General features: G+C 43.0%; 1 protein-coding gene across 1 annotated transcript in view; it reads left to right on the top strand.

Moving 5' to 3' along the window:
- shank3a (SH3 and multiple ankyrin repeat domains 3a) overlaps positions 1–16,372 on the top strand; it is an 823,427-nt gene that overhangs the window by 300,741 nt on the left and 506,314 nt on the right. The window contains exon 9 of the mRNA XM_080207556.1: positions 7,611–7,677. Coding sequence (XP_080063682.1) covers positions 7,611–7,677 — 67 coding nt within the window. The remainder of the gene's footprint in view (positions 1–7,610; positions 7,678–16,372) is intronic.

Raw genomic sequence — 16,372 nt, forward strand, 5'->3', positions numbered from 1 at the left:
ATTCCAAAAACAATCAAATCTCATGAAAATCTGATTTAATTTAGACTCTCAATGATTGGGTGTAACCTCAGACAGGAGATTACTCCAACACTCAATAGATGGGAGCAGCAACTTAATTTCACCACAGAGCTGCTGTTTGGTGGACTGAGGAAATCAGAATTTGCACTTATGTGTAGCTCATTTGGGCCATTTTAAACCCTCAGAGTTCAGCATGAGTACAGATCAACATAAACTGCCAAACTGCTCTATTTCGCTCTGATTTACTGCCTCTTTCTACCTCAAATTCTCTGGCCAGAATGTTCTAGCCCCCCACTTTGGCGGATTCCTGATGTGGCGACCTATTCAAACATCCATTGATTTTGGTGGGACTGGAAGATCCCACAAGTGGGAGGGGCTGAAAATTTTTCTAATTTTCTGATTTTCTCTGTTTCTGCTACCATTTTCCAGATTCTGACCTGGGCCTGTGATCTCATCCAAGCGAGTTGAGTCATCCACGCTAAGACAGAGATCTAAAGGTCAATTATAGTTCCATTGCTGCCTCAGCCTAGAAAAGGTTGGGAATCTTGCATGGGATTTAATCGGGTCCATATGGCTCTGTAATGCACAACAAAATACCCTTCCATATTGTGACAACAGAGGTGCCACCACTTTACTCAAAGGCTGCAATCTTACCATCTCACGCCACCCATCAACGAGGATCAGACATAATGGCTTTGCCAGTAGGACTGGAGGCCATTGAGGACCCCTGGGAGGTTGGGGTCAGGAGGGATTACCCCTTAGATAATGCCAACCTGGCACTGCTAGCCTGGCAGTCTGGCAGTTCTCACCGATTGCTGTTACAGAGTGGCAGTGCCAAGGGGACAGAGGCCTGAAAATGAGGGCCACTCATGGGGGTGGGACCCATGTCACTCTGCAACAACAATTGGTTGGGGGGAGAACTGCTGCCACTTAGCATCAACGATTAGAGGGAGGGGGTTATGTGGTTGTTTTGGCCATGATAAGTCCATGCAGGGGTGGGAGTAATCAGATATCCTGTGCCCATTCACAAAACACAGAGATCTAAGCAAGCATAATTGTATCTTCTGCTGCTATCTGCCGGCTTTCGGGCAACTACCCCCCTCACCTCCTCATGCCCCCAGTGGCAAGAAATAGGTTTTGCCTCTTTTTTTTACAGAATCAGGTAAGATTTGATTTTTAACTTGCCCAATAAAACAGCGTGAATTTCTCCAGTTTTCATGCTTGTTTGGCACTTAGAGGTTTTTTGGTAAGATCACCTCGAAAATCTTTAAAATACCCATAACTGGTACTGAGTTTTGTTCCAGATAAGAGTTACTGAATAACTACAGCATCACTTTTTTTTTCAGCAGGGTCAAGGTTTTTCATTGTTGCTGTGGTGTTACTTTTTATTGGATCAAGAAAGCATCATAAAAGTTACTTCCTGTGTACTGTTTATTCAGCGGGATAATAGTTGTTAACTGTGATGTTACAGTGTTTGTTTTGTCAGTTGAGTAAGGGTTACTCACTGTGTAAGGGTTATTCATTATGTAGATACTATACATTGAAGGGAAAAAATAATCATTAACTTCACAGAGTAACTTAATTCAGCATGATAAGGGTCATTCAGCCTTGTATTTTACTTAGGTTGATGTTGGCGTACAATATTGTAGACATGACTGTCTGACACATACTCACTGGAAGTGCAGCCCTCTGTTCGGAGCATGGATGGATCCCTATGGTGTCATTGTACTTTTTCATTGTTCTAAAGTGACTCAAATTTGGACTCTTGAGGTCTGAGCCACAGTCTCAGTGACACATATGGCCTATGTCTATCACATGAATTAAAACATAAACTGCAGTAAATATTCAGCAATTCTAGTAGCATCTGTGGAAAGAAAAACTGAGTTCATGTTTCAATTTGAATGTGTCTTCTTCAGAACTGAAAGGAAGTAAGAATATGATGAGTTTTATGCTGTTGAAAATGGGGAGGGGGAGTAAAACAAAATGGAAAGTCTGCAATAGGGTAGAAGTTGGGATAGATTTAATAACAAAGATGTCATGGAACAAAAATCAAAGATTGTAGTGAAGAAACAAAGTATTAGCCCGGAGCGAGTGTTAATGGTGAAATAATGAACAGATCTGACTGAAAGTAAAAACATGAAAACAAGATACAGATTGGCACTTGGCAAAAAAAAACAAATCAAAATGGAAGACAAAGATTATAGTTTGAAAATTTGAACTTAGTGTTGAGTCCAGAAGGCTATAAATTGCTTAATGAGGAGATGAGGTGCTCCTGTTGAACTTCACTGGAACATAGTAGCAGGCTGAGGACAGAAATGTGAGAGTCAATGCAAAGTGGTGATTTAAAATAACAAGCAACTGGAAATTCAGGGTCATGTTTGTGGACTGAGCGAGGGTGTTCTGCAAAGCTGTTACCCAATCTGCATTTGGTCTTCCTAATGTGGAGGAGAGCACATTGTGCTCAGTGAATACAGTGTACTAAATTGAAAGGGGTACAAATAAATTGCTTCTTCACCTAGGAGGGGTCTTGGACAGTGTAGAGAGAGGCAGTAAAAGGACAAATATCACACCTCTTGCAATGGCTGGAAAGGTGTTTTGTTAAAAGGGTAAGATGTTGGGAGTGATGGAGAAGTAGACTAGGATGTCCCCATTTAGATTGCCCAGCCACGCTAAGGTGGGACTTCCTTCCCAGAAGGGCGTGGAAGTCTTGACCTCAGCAATTCACACCTTGTAGAATGCTATATGATTATAGTGAAGCCAGCCATAAATGGAAGGGATGCATTCACTATCAACTCTTTGGGTGGTGAGCTGGGAAGCTCTATCCTTCTTTCATTAGCATCATGGAAATAATGCTAATCCTGTTTGGCACTTGGTTGGGCCACACTTTGAGTACTATGTGCAGTTCTGGTAGCCATATTACAAAAAATAAATAGAAACAGTGGAGAGGATGTGGAGGAGATTTGCAAGGATAATACCAGAAATGAATGAGCCTATATATCAGGAAATGATTGACAGACTCTCCTTTCTCTTGAACAAAGGGCTGGGATGACCTAATATCGAATCATGGGAGTATAGGAACAGGCCATCAAATATGCTGTCTCATTTAACTAGATCATGGCTGATCTTCCACCTCAATGCCATTTTCCCCAATAACCCTATATCCCTTGAACAAAGAACAAAGAAAAGTATAGCACAGAAACAGGTCCTTTGGCCCTCTAAGCCTGCACTGATCATGCTGCCCTAACTAAACTTTAAAAAAAATCTTCTGCCCTCACTTGGTCTATTCCCTCCCTATTCATGTACCTACCCAGATGCCTCTTAAATGTTGCTAATGTGCCTGCTTCTATCACCTTCTCTGGCAACACATTTCAGGCACTCATCACTCTGATAAGGGTAATTTTGGAAGCTCTGGCAAGGGGCCTGCCCTTTATCCTGAAGCTCTGTCCCCTAGTTTTGGAATTCTGCAGCCAAGGGAAACATCTTTTCTGCATCTACGCTGTCTAGCCTGTAAGAATTATGTAAGTTTTAATGAAATTATCCCTCATTCTTCTAAACTCTAGAGAATACAGGCCCAGTCTCTTCTCATAGGACAGTTGTACCATATCAGGAATTAGTCTGATGAACCTCTGCTGCACTCCCTCAATGGCAGGTGTATCCTTCTTTATGTGAGGGGACAAAAATTGCACACAGTGCTCCAGGTATAGTCTCATCAATGTTCTATACAATTGAAGCAAAAGATTGTAACTTGTGTGCTCAAATCCTCTTGTGATAAACGCCAGTATACCATTTGCCTTCCTAATTGTTTGCTGCTTCTGCATGCTAGCTGTCAGTGACCTTTGAACAAGGACACCCAAGTGCGTTTGTACGTCAACAATTCTCAATCTCTCACCATTTAAGAAATGTTCTGCACCTCACTTCCTCCTACCAAATTGGATAACCTCACAGATATCTATACTGTGTTCCATCTGCCATGTTCTTGCCCACTGACTAAGCATCCCAAATTTCCTTGAAGTCGCTTTTCATCCTCCTCATGACTCACATTCCCATCCAGCTTATTATCATTAACAAACTTGGAAATATTATAGTTGGTCCCCACATCCAAACCATCGATACAGATTGTGAACAGTTAGGGACTAAGTATTGATCCTTGAGGTACCCCACTAGTCACGTCCTGCCAACCTGAGAATGGCCTGTTTATTCACACTCTGTGTTCTGTCCATTAACGAATGCTGACTTCATGCCAGTATCTTTGCTATTTTCAATCTGCAGGCACCATTCCAGAATCTATAAAATTTTGAAAGATGACCACTACTGTGTCCACTATCTCGATAGTCACCTTTTCCAGCACTCTGGGACGTAGAGCATCAGGTCACAAGGATTCATCATTAATTTCTTCAGTGCTAAGTCTTTAAAAATACCAATTTCTTTTAGCTCCTCGTTCTCATCATTTGGTTTGATATTATTGTGGTCCATTATAGTCTCAGCCTATAATGGACCCACATCTGCCTTTGCGAATCTTTTCCTTTTTTACGTATCAGTGGAAGCTTACAGTCTGCCTTTGTTTCTCGCTAGTTTACATTCATATTCTATTCTCCTTTTCTTTATCAGTTTCTAGGTGTTCCTTTGCTAAATCCTAAAATGCTCCACACCCTCAGGCTTCCTACTTTTTTCATACTTTTTAAACCTTTTCCTTTGATCTAATACATTCTTTAACTTCTCTTGTTAGCCACGGTTGACTCACTTTTCTTGTTGATTTATCTGCCTTAAAGAAATTCATATTTGTCATTAACTGGTATGTTTGCTGTGGAGATCATTAAAATTCTGAAATGTTTTGATAGAGGGGATAGTAGAGGATAGTAAGAGGCTGGATTTAATGCCACTGCAGTGGCAGGAGTAGGCCCACTCAATCGCAGGAGAAATCCCGCATCTGTCTCCCTGCAGTTGGAGAACTTTCCAAGGTTAACAGAAGGGGTTGCTTGCTGGTAGTGGCATTTCAGTTGAGCTCAGTAGTCAGCCAATCGACATCTATAATCCCTAAGGCCACTGCAATTTAGTGGTGCTGTGAGGATGTAACAGGAGCGGTATGACTTTCCTGCGTCCTCAGAAGGCTGCCCAGCAAACACTGTCAGGTTTGCCACCAACATTCTGGTGACAAGGTCCCTCGTTATCAGGCACTCTGTGCTTGATTGGGAACCCAGAATCGGGGACCACTGAAAGCCAACCCCCTGACCTCTCTTCCAAGTCCCTGCTCTTCCCCCATTGAGACTCCCATCCATGATCCCCATCGTGCCCTGACTCATCTTTGGTCTGGAGTTCTGCCAACAGCCATCACACCTACTGATGATGGCACAAAGTCATAGAATCTTTACAGTGCCAAGGGAGACCATTTGGCCCATTCAGGGTGGCATGGTGGCACAGTAGGTGGCACTGTAGTTAGCACTGCTGGCTCAGCGCCAGGGACCTGGGTTCAATTCCAGCCTGGGGTGACTTTGTGGAGTTCGTACATTCTCCCCATACCTGTATGTGTTTCCTCCGAATGCACCAGTTTCCATCCGCAGTCCAAATACGCGGAACTTAGGTGGATTAGCCATAATATTTGCCCTTAGTGTCCCATAATTGTAAGTTAATAGAGTCTGCATTGGCTCTGTGAAAGAGTATTCTACCCAGCCCACTCTCCTGCCCTATTTCAGCAACCTTATACAATTCCCTTTTGAAAACCTCGCTTGAACCTGTCTCCACCACTATCTCTGGAAGTTCATCTCAAACTCCAACCACTCTTGTTGAAAAAAAAATCCTCACATCACTTTTACTCCTACTGTCAATTGTTTGAATCTGTGGCCTCTAATTTTTGATGCTGTCCTGAGGGGGAAGAGATTCTCACTATTCCTCCGGCATGATTTCCAGAACTGGACGCAGTACTCCAGATGAGTCCTAACCTGTGTCTTGTGCAAGTTCAACATGATCTCTTTACTCTTGTACTCAGTGCCCCTATTAATAAAGCCGAAGATGCTATATGCACTATTAATTGCTTTCGCAACATGCCCTATCACTTTCAGTGACTCATGTACAGATGCACTGAGGTCCCTCTGTTCCTGCACCTCCTTTAGTGTTTCTCCCTTTATTTTTTACTGTCTCTCCATATTCTTCCTTCCAGTACGAATCACTTCACATTGAACTTCATCTGCCACTTGTTTTCCCAATCCACCAATATGTTTGTGTCCTTTTAAAGTTCAAGACTATCCCCCTCACAGTTGGATAATGTTTCCAATCTGAACATCATCTACAAATTCTGAAATCATGCCCTGACCTCCACAGTCTAGATCATTAATATATATCAGGAAGAGTAAGTGTTCCAACACTGACCCTGGGGAACTCCATGAGAAACCTTTCTTCGATCTGAAAAACAACAATTTATCACTGCTTTCTATTTCCTGTCACTTGGCCAATTTTAATTTTGGCCTTTTCGGCAGTGAGTAATCAGTCCGATCTTCATAGAGGGTGGAGACCTCAATCACTGGGGCAGCTCTAATGATGGCCACTTAAGCACCTGAAGGGCACCCGATATTGTCAGACTTCCCCTTGGAATTGATAGGGATTCGCTGCCAATTCTCCAATCAGTGTGCAAAAGTTCCATCATCCTCACAAAATCCAGTCCAAGGATTACTGGAAGGGAAGTGCATAACTAGACATTATCAATATAAAATAGTTGGCAAGAAATCCAATAGAGAATTCAGAAAAAACTTCCTTACCTAAAGAGTGGTGAGAATGCAAAACCAATTATCATAGGAATCATAAAAATCATAAGAACTAGGAGGAGGGGTAGGCAATTCAGCCTCCCGAACTTATTCCACCATTCAATATGATCATGGATGATCTTGTCTTGGCCTCAACTCCACTTTCCTGCCCATTCATCATAGCCCTCCAAACCCTTACTAATTAAAATCCTATCCATCTCTTCTTTAAATCTACTCAAAATCCTAGCACCCAGAACACTCTGGGGTAGTATTTTCTCCTTATCTCTGTTTTAAATCTGCTATCCCTTATTCCAAAAAATGGCCAAAAGAGGAAGCATCCTTTCCACATCTACTTTGTCAATCACCCTTATCAGCTTGTACACCTCAATTAGGTCTCCTGTCTTCTTAACTCCAGGGGGTAGAGGTCTAAACTGCCCAATCTCTCTTTGAAAGTCTCACCCCTCACCTCTGGAATCAATCTAGTGAACCTTCTCTGAATTGTTTCCAATGAAGTGGTTGAAGCTAATAGCATAGATGCATTTGAGGGAAACAAAACAAACATATAAGGGAGAAGGGATTATAGACTTAAATGAGGAGAAATAGAAGGAAGCTCAAGTGGAGCATAAACCCCACCATGGGCTGGTTGGAGCTGAATGGCCTGTTTCTGTGTCTTAAATCCTGTGTAATTTGCCCTAATCTGAAAATTAAAACATGTTGCAAAGTTCACAAAGAAAAGTGATGGATTCCTTGAGTAGCAGAACTTGATAAGTGCTGAGCCAAGAAGAAACAAGATTTGATATTGTCAATTAAAATGAAGCTTTACTGAGTAACAATTGCCATGCCTTTTCTTTACTTCAGGTTGCCATTATAGCTGGGAACTTTGAACTGGCCGAAATTATCAAGAATCACAAGGAAGCCGATGTTGGTGAGTTTGAATCTTAATTCTGTGTAAGGGCAAGAACTCTTACCTTGGAATCCTTTTTAAAGAGAGACACAGTGGAGAACCATGCACAAATCATTCACAGAATGAAGAGCCAGTCAGTCAAACCCGCAGTGGCAGGACTTTACTTTCCAGAGTCAGTCACAAAGTAACACAGTCAAACAATAAAGAGGTTGATTAAATAGTCACGGGCCACACTGTCAAGAAATCAATCAAATGGTGTTGAGGCAAAACTATTGAGGGGCTAGTCACATAGTGACAGAGCGCATTATTAATGGGTCAATGAGCCACACAGTGACAGTGTTGCAATGAGGGGTGAGTGACAGCGTTAGGGATGGAGAGAGATGACAGGATAACTTTTTCCTGTGGTCTTCACCTCTTAGTTATCTGCAACAAGGTGTACATTTTAGACAGGTGTCTTAAACCTTTTGAGTATTGTGATTTTATCAAATAGATATGAGATAGGCTTTATGGTGATTTAAAATAGATGGAGAGATAAATGTTTATTCATAGAATCTCCAAAGTGTAAAAACAATGAAAACATTCAATCTCTCAAAACACACACACACACACACACACACACACACACACACACACACACACACACACACACACACACACACACACATTCTAGAGATGAAGCATGTTATTAACTGATTAATAAGAAGCAAATCATGTTCGTTAAAATACAAACATTGCAGACCTGTTGGGTTTTCTCTCGTGGTTCTTTGACGTAAATGGAAGTCTCTGGGTTTTATCTATGAAGCTGTAACTAAGGTTCCATAGAAATTGTCAAGTGAAGGCAAATTAGCCACTCCAATTGCTTGAGAAGATTTTATTAGAGAGGAGTATTTCCTTTGCACTGGAGGATAGTCCCATTTCTGTCTCCAGATTGCATTGCCCCAGTTGGCCCTTGGATTACGGATCAATTCCAACCTTCCACATTGCCTGGATCCACTGCAATCCACCCAACATCACAACAGGTTCACAGCAGGTGCCATATCTCTGACCCTACACTCAATCTTGGAACACTTGGATAACAAAGGCACTTATATCAGACTCCTATTTATTGACTACAGCTCAGCCTTCAACACCATTATTCCGACAAAACTCATCTCCAAACTCCATAGTCTAGGGTTCGGCTCCTTCCTCTATGACTGGATCCAAGACTTCCTAATCCACAGATCACAATCAATAAGGATAAGCAACAACATCTTCTCCTCAATTATCCTCAACACCGTTACCCCGCAAAGCTGTGTCCTTAGCCCTCCTGCTAAACTCCTTATGCACCTATGGCTATGTGGCCAAATTCCCTTGCAACTTGATTTTCAAGTTTATTTTTGACACCACTGTAGTGGGTTGGATCTCAAAAAATGATGAGACAAAATACAGGAAAGAGATAGAGAATCTGGCAAAATGGTGCAACGACAATAATCTCTCCCTCTGTCAGTAAAATGGAGGAGATATTCATCAACTTCAGGAATCATAGTGGAGGACGTTCCCGTTTCGATATCAACAGGGATGAAGTGGAAATAGTTGAGAACTTCAAGTTTCTACGTGTCCAGATCACAAACAACCTGTCCTGGTCCCTCCATGCCAATGCTATAGTTAAGAAAGCCCACCACTGCCTCTACATTCTCAGAAGGTTAAGGAAATTCAGCAGGTCCACTATGATTCTCATCAACTTTTACAAGTGTACCATAGAAAGCATTTTTTCTGGTTGTATCACAGTTTGCTATGGCTCCTGACCTGTCCAAAACCACAAGAAACTACAAAGAGTCATGAACGAAGCCCAGTCCATTATGCAAACCAACCTGCTGTCTGCTTACACTTCCCGCTGCCTCAGAGAAGCAGCCAGCATAATCAAGGACCCCATGCAGCCGGACATGTTCTCTTCCACCTTCATCCATCGTATAAAGATGCAAAAGTCTAAGATCATGCACTAACCAACTCAAGAACAGCTTCTTCTCTGCTGCCATTTGACTTTGAATGGACCTACCTCATATTAAGGTGATCTTTCTCTACAGCCTAGCTATGACTGTAACACTACAATCTGAGCCTCCTTTCCCTCTTTATGAATGGTATGCTTTGTATAGTGTGCAAGAAACAATATTAAATAATAATAAATTGAATCAAATAATATGTCTTATCTGAAGTCAGTTTCAATCATGTAACCAAATGATTAATGCTCCTATTATCTACAGAAATTATTTGAAATTAGAAGCCATTGCTGCAATGGAGGTGAATGGCAGCCTTCATATTTGCTTGTGATAAACTGGTCGCTACACACCTTTGGTTAAGTTTTGTGTTCACTGAGTCTGGGAGACCATTATAATTTAGTTTCTGTTGTTTCCCAGACAATAGGAGTATACTTTCACAAGTGATTTCATATCCAAGATTCCTATTTAATGGAGCTTTGACATTATAATGCCATTCCAGAGACATGAGTTAGTTCTTGTATACAGAAGCCCAATCAGTGACCATCTTTGCAGCAGCATATTGTTCATTTCAGAGTCCACATTGAATACAGTTCATACCTTAAAGGTTATGAATATGACAGTACTTCACTGAGCATGACAACAGTGATTGAGCTGTATCATCAGAAGGGTCAGTTATTCATACAGTGACAGGACTGCACTATCAAAGTGGTCAGAGAGTCAGTCAGTGAGTCATACAGCATCTTGGGGTCAGCACTGGGGCCTTTTCATCTGCTTGTCTCAGTGCCACATTAGCAATGCATGCAAACATGGAACTATCATCGTGTTAAGCTTTTAACATTTTGTATGCTTGTTTTCATTAATAAAATCAACAGATTGGATTAACGATTGAGCTGATTCAATAAGAGCTCCTGAAGGTGTAAATATCCTACAGGAATGAAATATATTGTGTTGCACAACAAAGTGAAAGGACCCTTCACTATTAATTAATTACACTGCAATGAGGTAGGGCAGGGGTCTTTTTAAAATATGTTAGTGCTGCATTCAAAGTGAGAGATTTGTATTGGCATTTCAAACAACTTCCCCTATGGAAATTCTTCATTAGTTTCTCCTTTGATAGTTCCACAATTATGTCACGGTCAGTCAAAAAAATCACATGCATTAAATAGATGATAAAGCTACACTATCCCATCAGGCACACCCAGGTTAAGTACAGCATAACTTAGATGCAGAGTCAAGTTCCCTAAATTACATCCAGTCCACTGCAAAGTATGGACTGCACATCTGTAAAAAAAAATAATTTGATAAGTGCATTCAGTGTGCTCCTGTCCCACCAGCAGGACAGAGTCACAAGAGGTGGTGTCATAGTGGTATACAGTTGAAATTGAGTTGCCCCAGGAGTCCTCAGCATTGATGGTAGACCCCATAAAGTCTGTGGCATCAGGTCAGCAAGGAAACCTCCCACTGATTACCACATACTCTTCCTACCCCCTCAGCTAATGAGTCAGTACTTCTCCATAATGAACACCAATTTGAAATAGTACTGAGGGTGGCAAGGGCATGGAATATACTCTGGGTGGGGACTTTAATGACTATCATCAAGAGTTGCTTGGGAGCACCACTACTGACCAAACTGGCCTTGTCCTGAAGGACATAACGACAAGTTTGGGTCTGTGGAAAATGTTGAGGGAACTGAGAAGAGAGAAAACACTACTTGACTTCAGCCTCTCAAGCTACATGTTTAGATGCATCCGTCCATGACAATATTGGTTAAGAGTGATCACTGCACAATCTTTGTGGATACCCTCCATAGTGTTGTGTGGCATTATCACAGTGCTAAATGGGACAGACTTCATACAGATCCGGGACCTCAAGATGCCTGGTGAAAGATATTTGGACAGCACACTTTATTACTGAGGCAGTGAGGCGACATTGGTCTCATGCCATGGTTACATGTGAGAGGTTTGAGAAGAAGGCAGTGCCCATGGAAGGTAAGCCTTGGCACGCTGAAGCAACGCCGCCCTGGTGCCCCAGACTCCCTTATTTCAGCCTCTTTGTTCTTGCCATCTGCCTGCTTGAACTCTGCATCTGAGTCTTCATTGGAACTGCTTGGCTAGGGTGCAGTTAGTTCTGAAGCACAAGCCTTCAGTATTAATGCCAGAATATTGTGTTCCATGCATCCATGCAGCACTGTGGGCCATCACCAACAGCAGCAGAATTGTACTCAACCACAATCTGTAGCCTCATAGCCTGGCATATTCCCCACTCTTCCATTAGCCACAAGACAGGGGATCAACCCTGATTCAGTGAAGAGCGCAAAAAGGCATGCCAGGAGCAGTGGCAAATACCGACAAAATGAAGTGTCAACCTGATGGAACTACAACACATGACATTAGAGGCAGCTTGCAATAGCCAGAACTAAATGATTCTATCTCCAATGGATCAGATCTAAATTTGGCAATCCTGCCCCATTTAGTCATGATTAGGAGGTGGAAAATTAAACAGCTAACCACAGAAGGAAGAGACTCCAATATAACTCCATCCTCAATAATGGAGAAAGCCCAGTGCATTCGTGCAAAAGATTGGATTTTCAACCATATTCAACCATAAGTGCCAAGTGGATGATCCAGCTCGGTTTCGTCCTGACATCGCTAGTGTTACCAAACTCAGACTTCGGTCAATTTTCTTTGCTCCACTTAATATCCAATAATGGCTGAAGGCACTGGATATAGAAAGGCTATGGGCTATGACAATATTCTGGCATTAATACTGAAGGCTTTTGCTTCAGAACTAACTGCACCCTAGCCGAGCAGTTCCAATGAAGACTCAGATGCAGAGCTCGAGCAGGCAGATGGCAAGGTCAAAGAGGCTGAAATAAGGAACCTTCAGGGAGTCTGGGGCACCAGGGCGGTGTTGCTTCAGCGTGCCAAGGCTTGCCTTCCATGGGCACCACCTCCTTCTCAAACCTCTCACATGTAACCATGGCATGAGACCAATGTCGCCTCAACTGCCTCAGTAATAAAGTGTGCTGTCCAAACATCTTTCACCAGGTACTGTGAGGCAAAAACCCATTGACTACACAGGGCATTCAGGGTGAGTGAGCAAAGACTCCATTTCTTTTTATAATATTTAAGTGAAAATAACAGAGAGCTTCAAATAAGAACTGATTTAGACGCATGATATTTGCAAAAGAACACATGCCACCTGTGCAAACCCATTGCTATGCTCATTGTGCCACAAGCTTATGTTTGCAGGTACCATGTCTTGGTTTACTGCCCCCCCATCACTGAAAGCAGCATTAGAGGCAGATTGCTGATGTGGTGCCTTGTTGGCTGAGGATATGGTTAGGCACTCCTCGGTCATCATGGACTCTAAGGATGGCAGAGAGGTGAACGAGCTCCTGCTCTCGACCTGAGCACCTTGAGAAGAGCGCACAGAGTAGATTAGAGGGATTAGCGGGTAAATATGTAGGGGTATGGGGGTAGGGCCTGGGTGGGATTGTGGTCGGTGTAGATTCGATGGGCCAGATAGCCTCTTTCTACACTATAGGGTTTCTATGATTCTATGAGATCATAGGCAGCTCATCCGCCACTGATCACCATTGATGGGTGGGTAGCAGGAATCCATCTGGGAAAGGGTTTGCCAGTTTGCCACACCTTTCTCCCACATTTGCAGTGACTTCCATGACATCCCCCCCGAGGCCCTGACAATTGAGGCTGGGCAGGAACAGGCCCTCTTAGTAGCCACTTATGTGTCTTAATATGACAAGGGTGAGCTTGCTGTCCAAGGCCCCGCCCACCTCATTATAAAATCACATCCCATCTGGGGCAGGTGTGATGGTGGAGGAAATTGTGTCCATGCGACTAAATGCTTCCTGATCCCCAACCCTCAGTCACCAAAACCACTGGGAGGGAACATAAGATCCAGTTCCCCTCCAAGTCACACACCATCCTGACTTGGAATAATATCACTGTTCGTTCACTGTCACTGGGTCAAAATCTTGGAACTCCCTTCCCAACAGCACTGTGGGAATACCTATACCGTATTGATTGCAGCAATTCAAGAGGGTGGCTGACCACCACCTTGAGGGCATTTAGGGATAGGCAACAAGTGCTGGCCTAGCTATTGATGCCCACATCTTGTCAATGAATAAAAAAGAATCTCCCAGCAATGACATTCCTTCAACATTCCTTTCACAGTTGATGTACCTTCTTCTCTATCATAAATCTTATGTAACTTCCACAAACCAGATGCTGACAACTCCTTTATAGAGCAACCCATTTAATCTCCCTCCATAGGTCAGATATGTGGTATCCTATCATAGATACAAAACATATTTCAAAAGATTAGTCATGGCACGTGTCAACTCCGGTCTCCAGTTTGTCTGGATCCACTATGTTCACCTATTGCCACAACACATACATAGCTGACGCCATCTCCTGGCCCCTACACTCAACTCTGGAACACCTGGATAATAAGAACACAAATATCAGACTCCTATTCATTGACTATAGCTCATCCTCAACAGCATTATCCCAACAAAACTCATCTCCAAACTCAGTGGCCTGGGGTTTGGCTCTTCCCTCTGTGACTGGATCCTAGACTTCCTAACCCACGGACCGCAATCTGTAAGAATGAACAATGACACCTCCTTCACGCTTATCCTCAACACTGGTACCCCACAAGGGAGTATCCTCAACCCCTTACTATACTCCTTATGCACTTATGTCTGTGTGCCTTATTATACTCCTTATTCACTAAGCCATGGCACAAACCAGTTCCAGCTTCCCGGACTACCTGGATCCACTACAGTTTGCCACAACAGTTCCACAGCAGGCACCATCTCTCTGGCTCTGCACTCAACCCTGGAACACCTAGATAACAAGGACACCAATGTCAGATTTTTTTTATTGATCACAGCCCAGCCTTCAACACCATTATTCCCCCAAATTCATCTCCAAACTCCATGGCCTGGGTCTCGGCACCTTCCTTTGCAACTGGATCCTGAACTTTCTAACTCAGACTACAATCAGTAGGGTGTTCCCAGCCCCCTACTTTACTTACTCCGTATACACCTATGACTGTGTGGCCAAACTCCCCTCCAATTCAGTTTTCAAGTTTGCTAATGACGAGACATAGAAGAATGAAATAGAGAATCTGGTGAATCTCTTGCTCAATGTCAACAAAATGAAGGAGATTGTCATCGACTTCAGGAAGCATAAAGGAGATCATGCCCCTGTCTATATCAATGGGGACAAAGTAGAAAGGGTCGAGAGCTTCAAATTTTTAAGTGTCCTGATGACCAACAACCTGTCCTGGACCTCCTCCTCCTCCCCCACCCCCCTTCAACACACACACACACACACACACCTCTACTTTCTCAAAAGAATAAGGAAATTGGCATGACCGCTACGACTCTCACCAACTTTTACAGATGCACCATAGAAAACATTCCTTCTGGTTGTATCACAGCTTGGTATGGCTCCTGCTCTGCCCAAGAGCACAAGGAACTGCAAAAGGTTGTGAATGTAGCCCAATCCATCACGGAAACCATCCTCCCATCCGTTGACTTTGTCTACACTTCCCGATGCTTCGGCAAAGCAGCCAGCGTAATTGAGGATCCCATGCACCCTGACATTCTCTCTTCCACCTTCTTTCATCGGGGGAAAGATACAAAAGTCTGAGGTCACATACCAAACCTCTCAAGAACAGCTTCTTCCCTGCTGCTGTCAGACTTTTGAATGGACTCACCTTGCGTTAAGTTGATCTCTCTCTGCACCCAGCTATGTCTGTAACACTACATTCCGCACCCTCTCGTTTCCTTCTCTATGCTTTTTATAGTGTGCAAGAAACAATACTTTTCTTTGTATGTTAATACATGTGACAACAATAATTCAAATCAAATCATTGCTCCCAATAGCTCTACGCCAACAGGCACTATCTAGACTGTTCACTTTTCCCGATTTGTAATTTGAAAATGACCTTCTGGCCCACTCCAGCCTGTTAACAAGCTCTTCAAGGAGTTGTACAGGCAGCTGCTTGGAGGTGAGAGGGTTGCTACTTCCCCAGCCTCCGCTCCTGGTTTGAAAATAGCTGCATACTCAAGAGTTTTCAGAAGACTGATCATCTAGGAGTGCTGTTTTCCAAGCATGTTTGCACTTAAACTCTGTTCATACAGGCAATTGAAATTCAGGCACTTCACTCCCATGCCTGAGCCAGCAGCCTGTTTCAAATGTTCACCATCTCTGGAAAAAGAGCCATTTCCCATTATTTAACCTAGATCTGACCTTACACAATTTAAAATTGCAACTATTGATGCTGTCTTGCCTATCTACGAGAGGACACAGATTTAAGGTGCGGGAAGGCAAGTACAGAAGTGATGTTAGGGGTAAGTTTTTCACTCAGAGGGTGGTGAGTGAATGGAATAGGCTGCCGTCAGTGGTGGTGGAGGCGAACTCGCTGGGGTCTTTTAAAAGACTTCTGGAAAAGTATATGGGATTTAATGGGATTGGGGGTTATAGATAGGTCTATAGATTGGTAGGTGTTGATGTGATCGGCGCAACTCGTGGGCCGAAGGGCCTGTTTGTGCTGTAGTGTTCTATGTTCTATCTTAATTAGAATAAACTGTCCCCTGGAACACAATCTGCTCCTTTCCTCATCTTACAAACCTCAATAAAATCAGACTGAGACTTCTTCAAAATGTAGATTCCCAGCTGTGATCCTAGTTTGATAACTCAGAAGCT

Source organism: Carcharhinus amblyrhynchos, chromosome 19, assembly GCF_965287045.1.
Source record: "Carcharhinus amblyrhynchos chromosome 19, sCarAmb.v2.hapA, whole genome shotgun sequence".
Classification (NCBI taxonomy): Eukaryota; Metazoa; Chordata; class Chondrichthyes; order Carcharhiniformes; family Carcharhinidae; genus Carcharhinus; species Carcharhinus amblyrhynchos.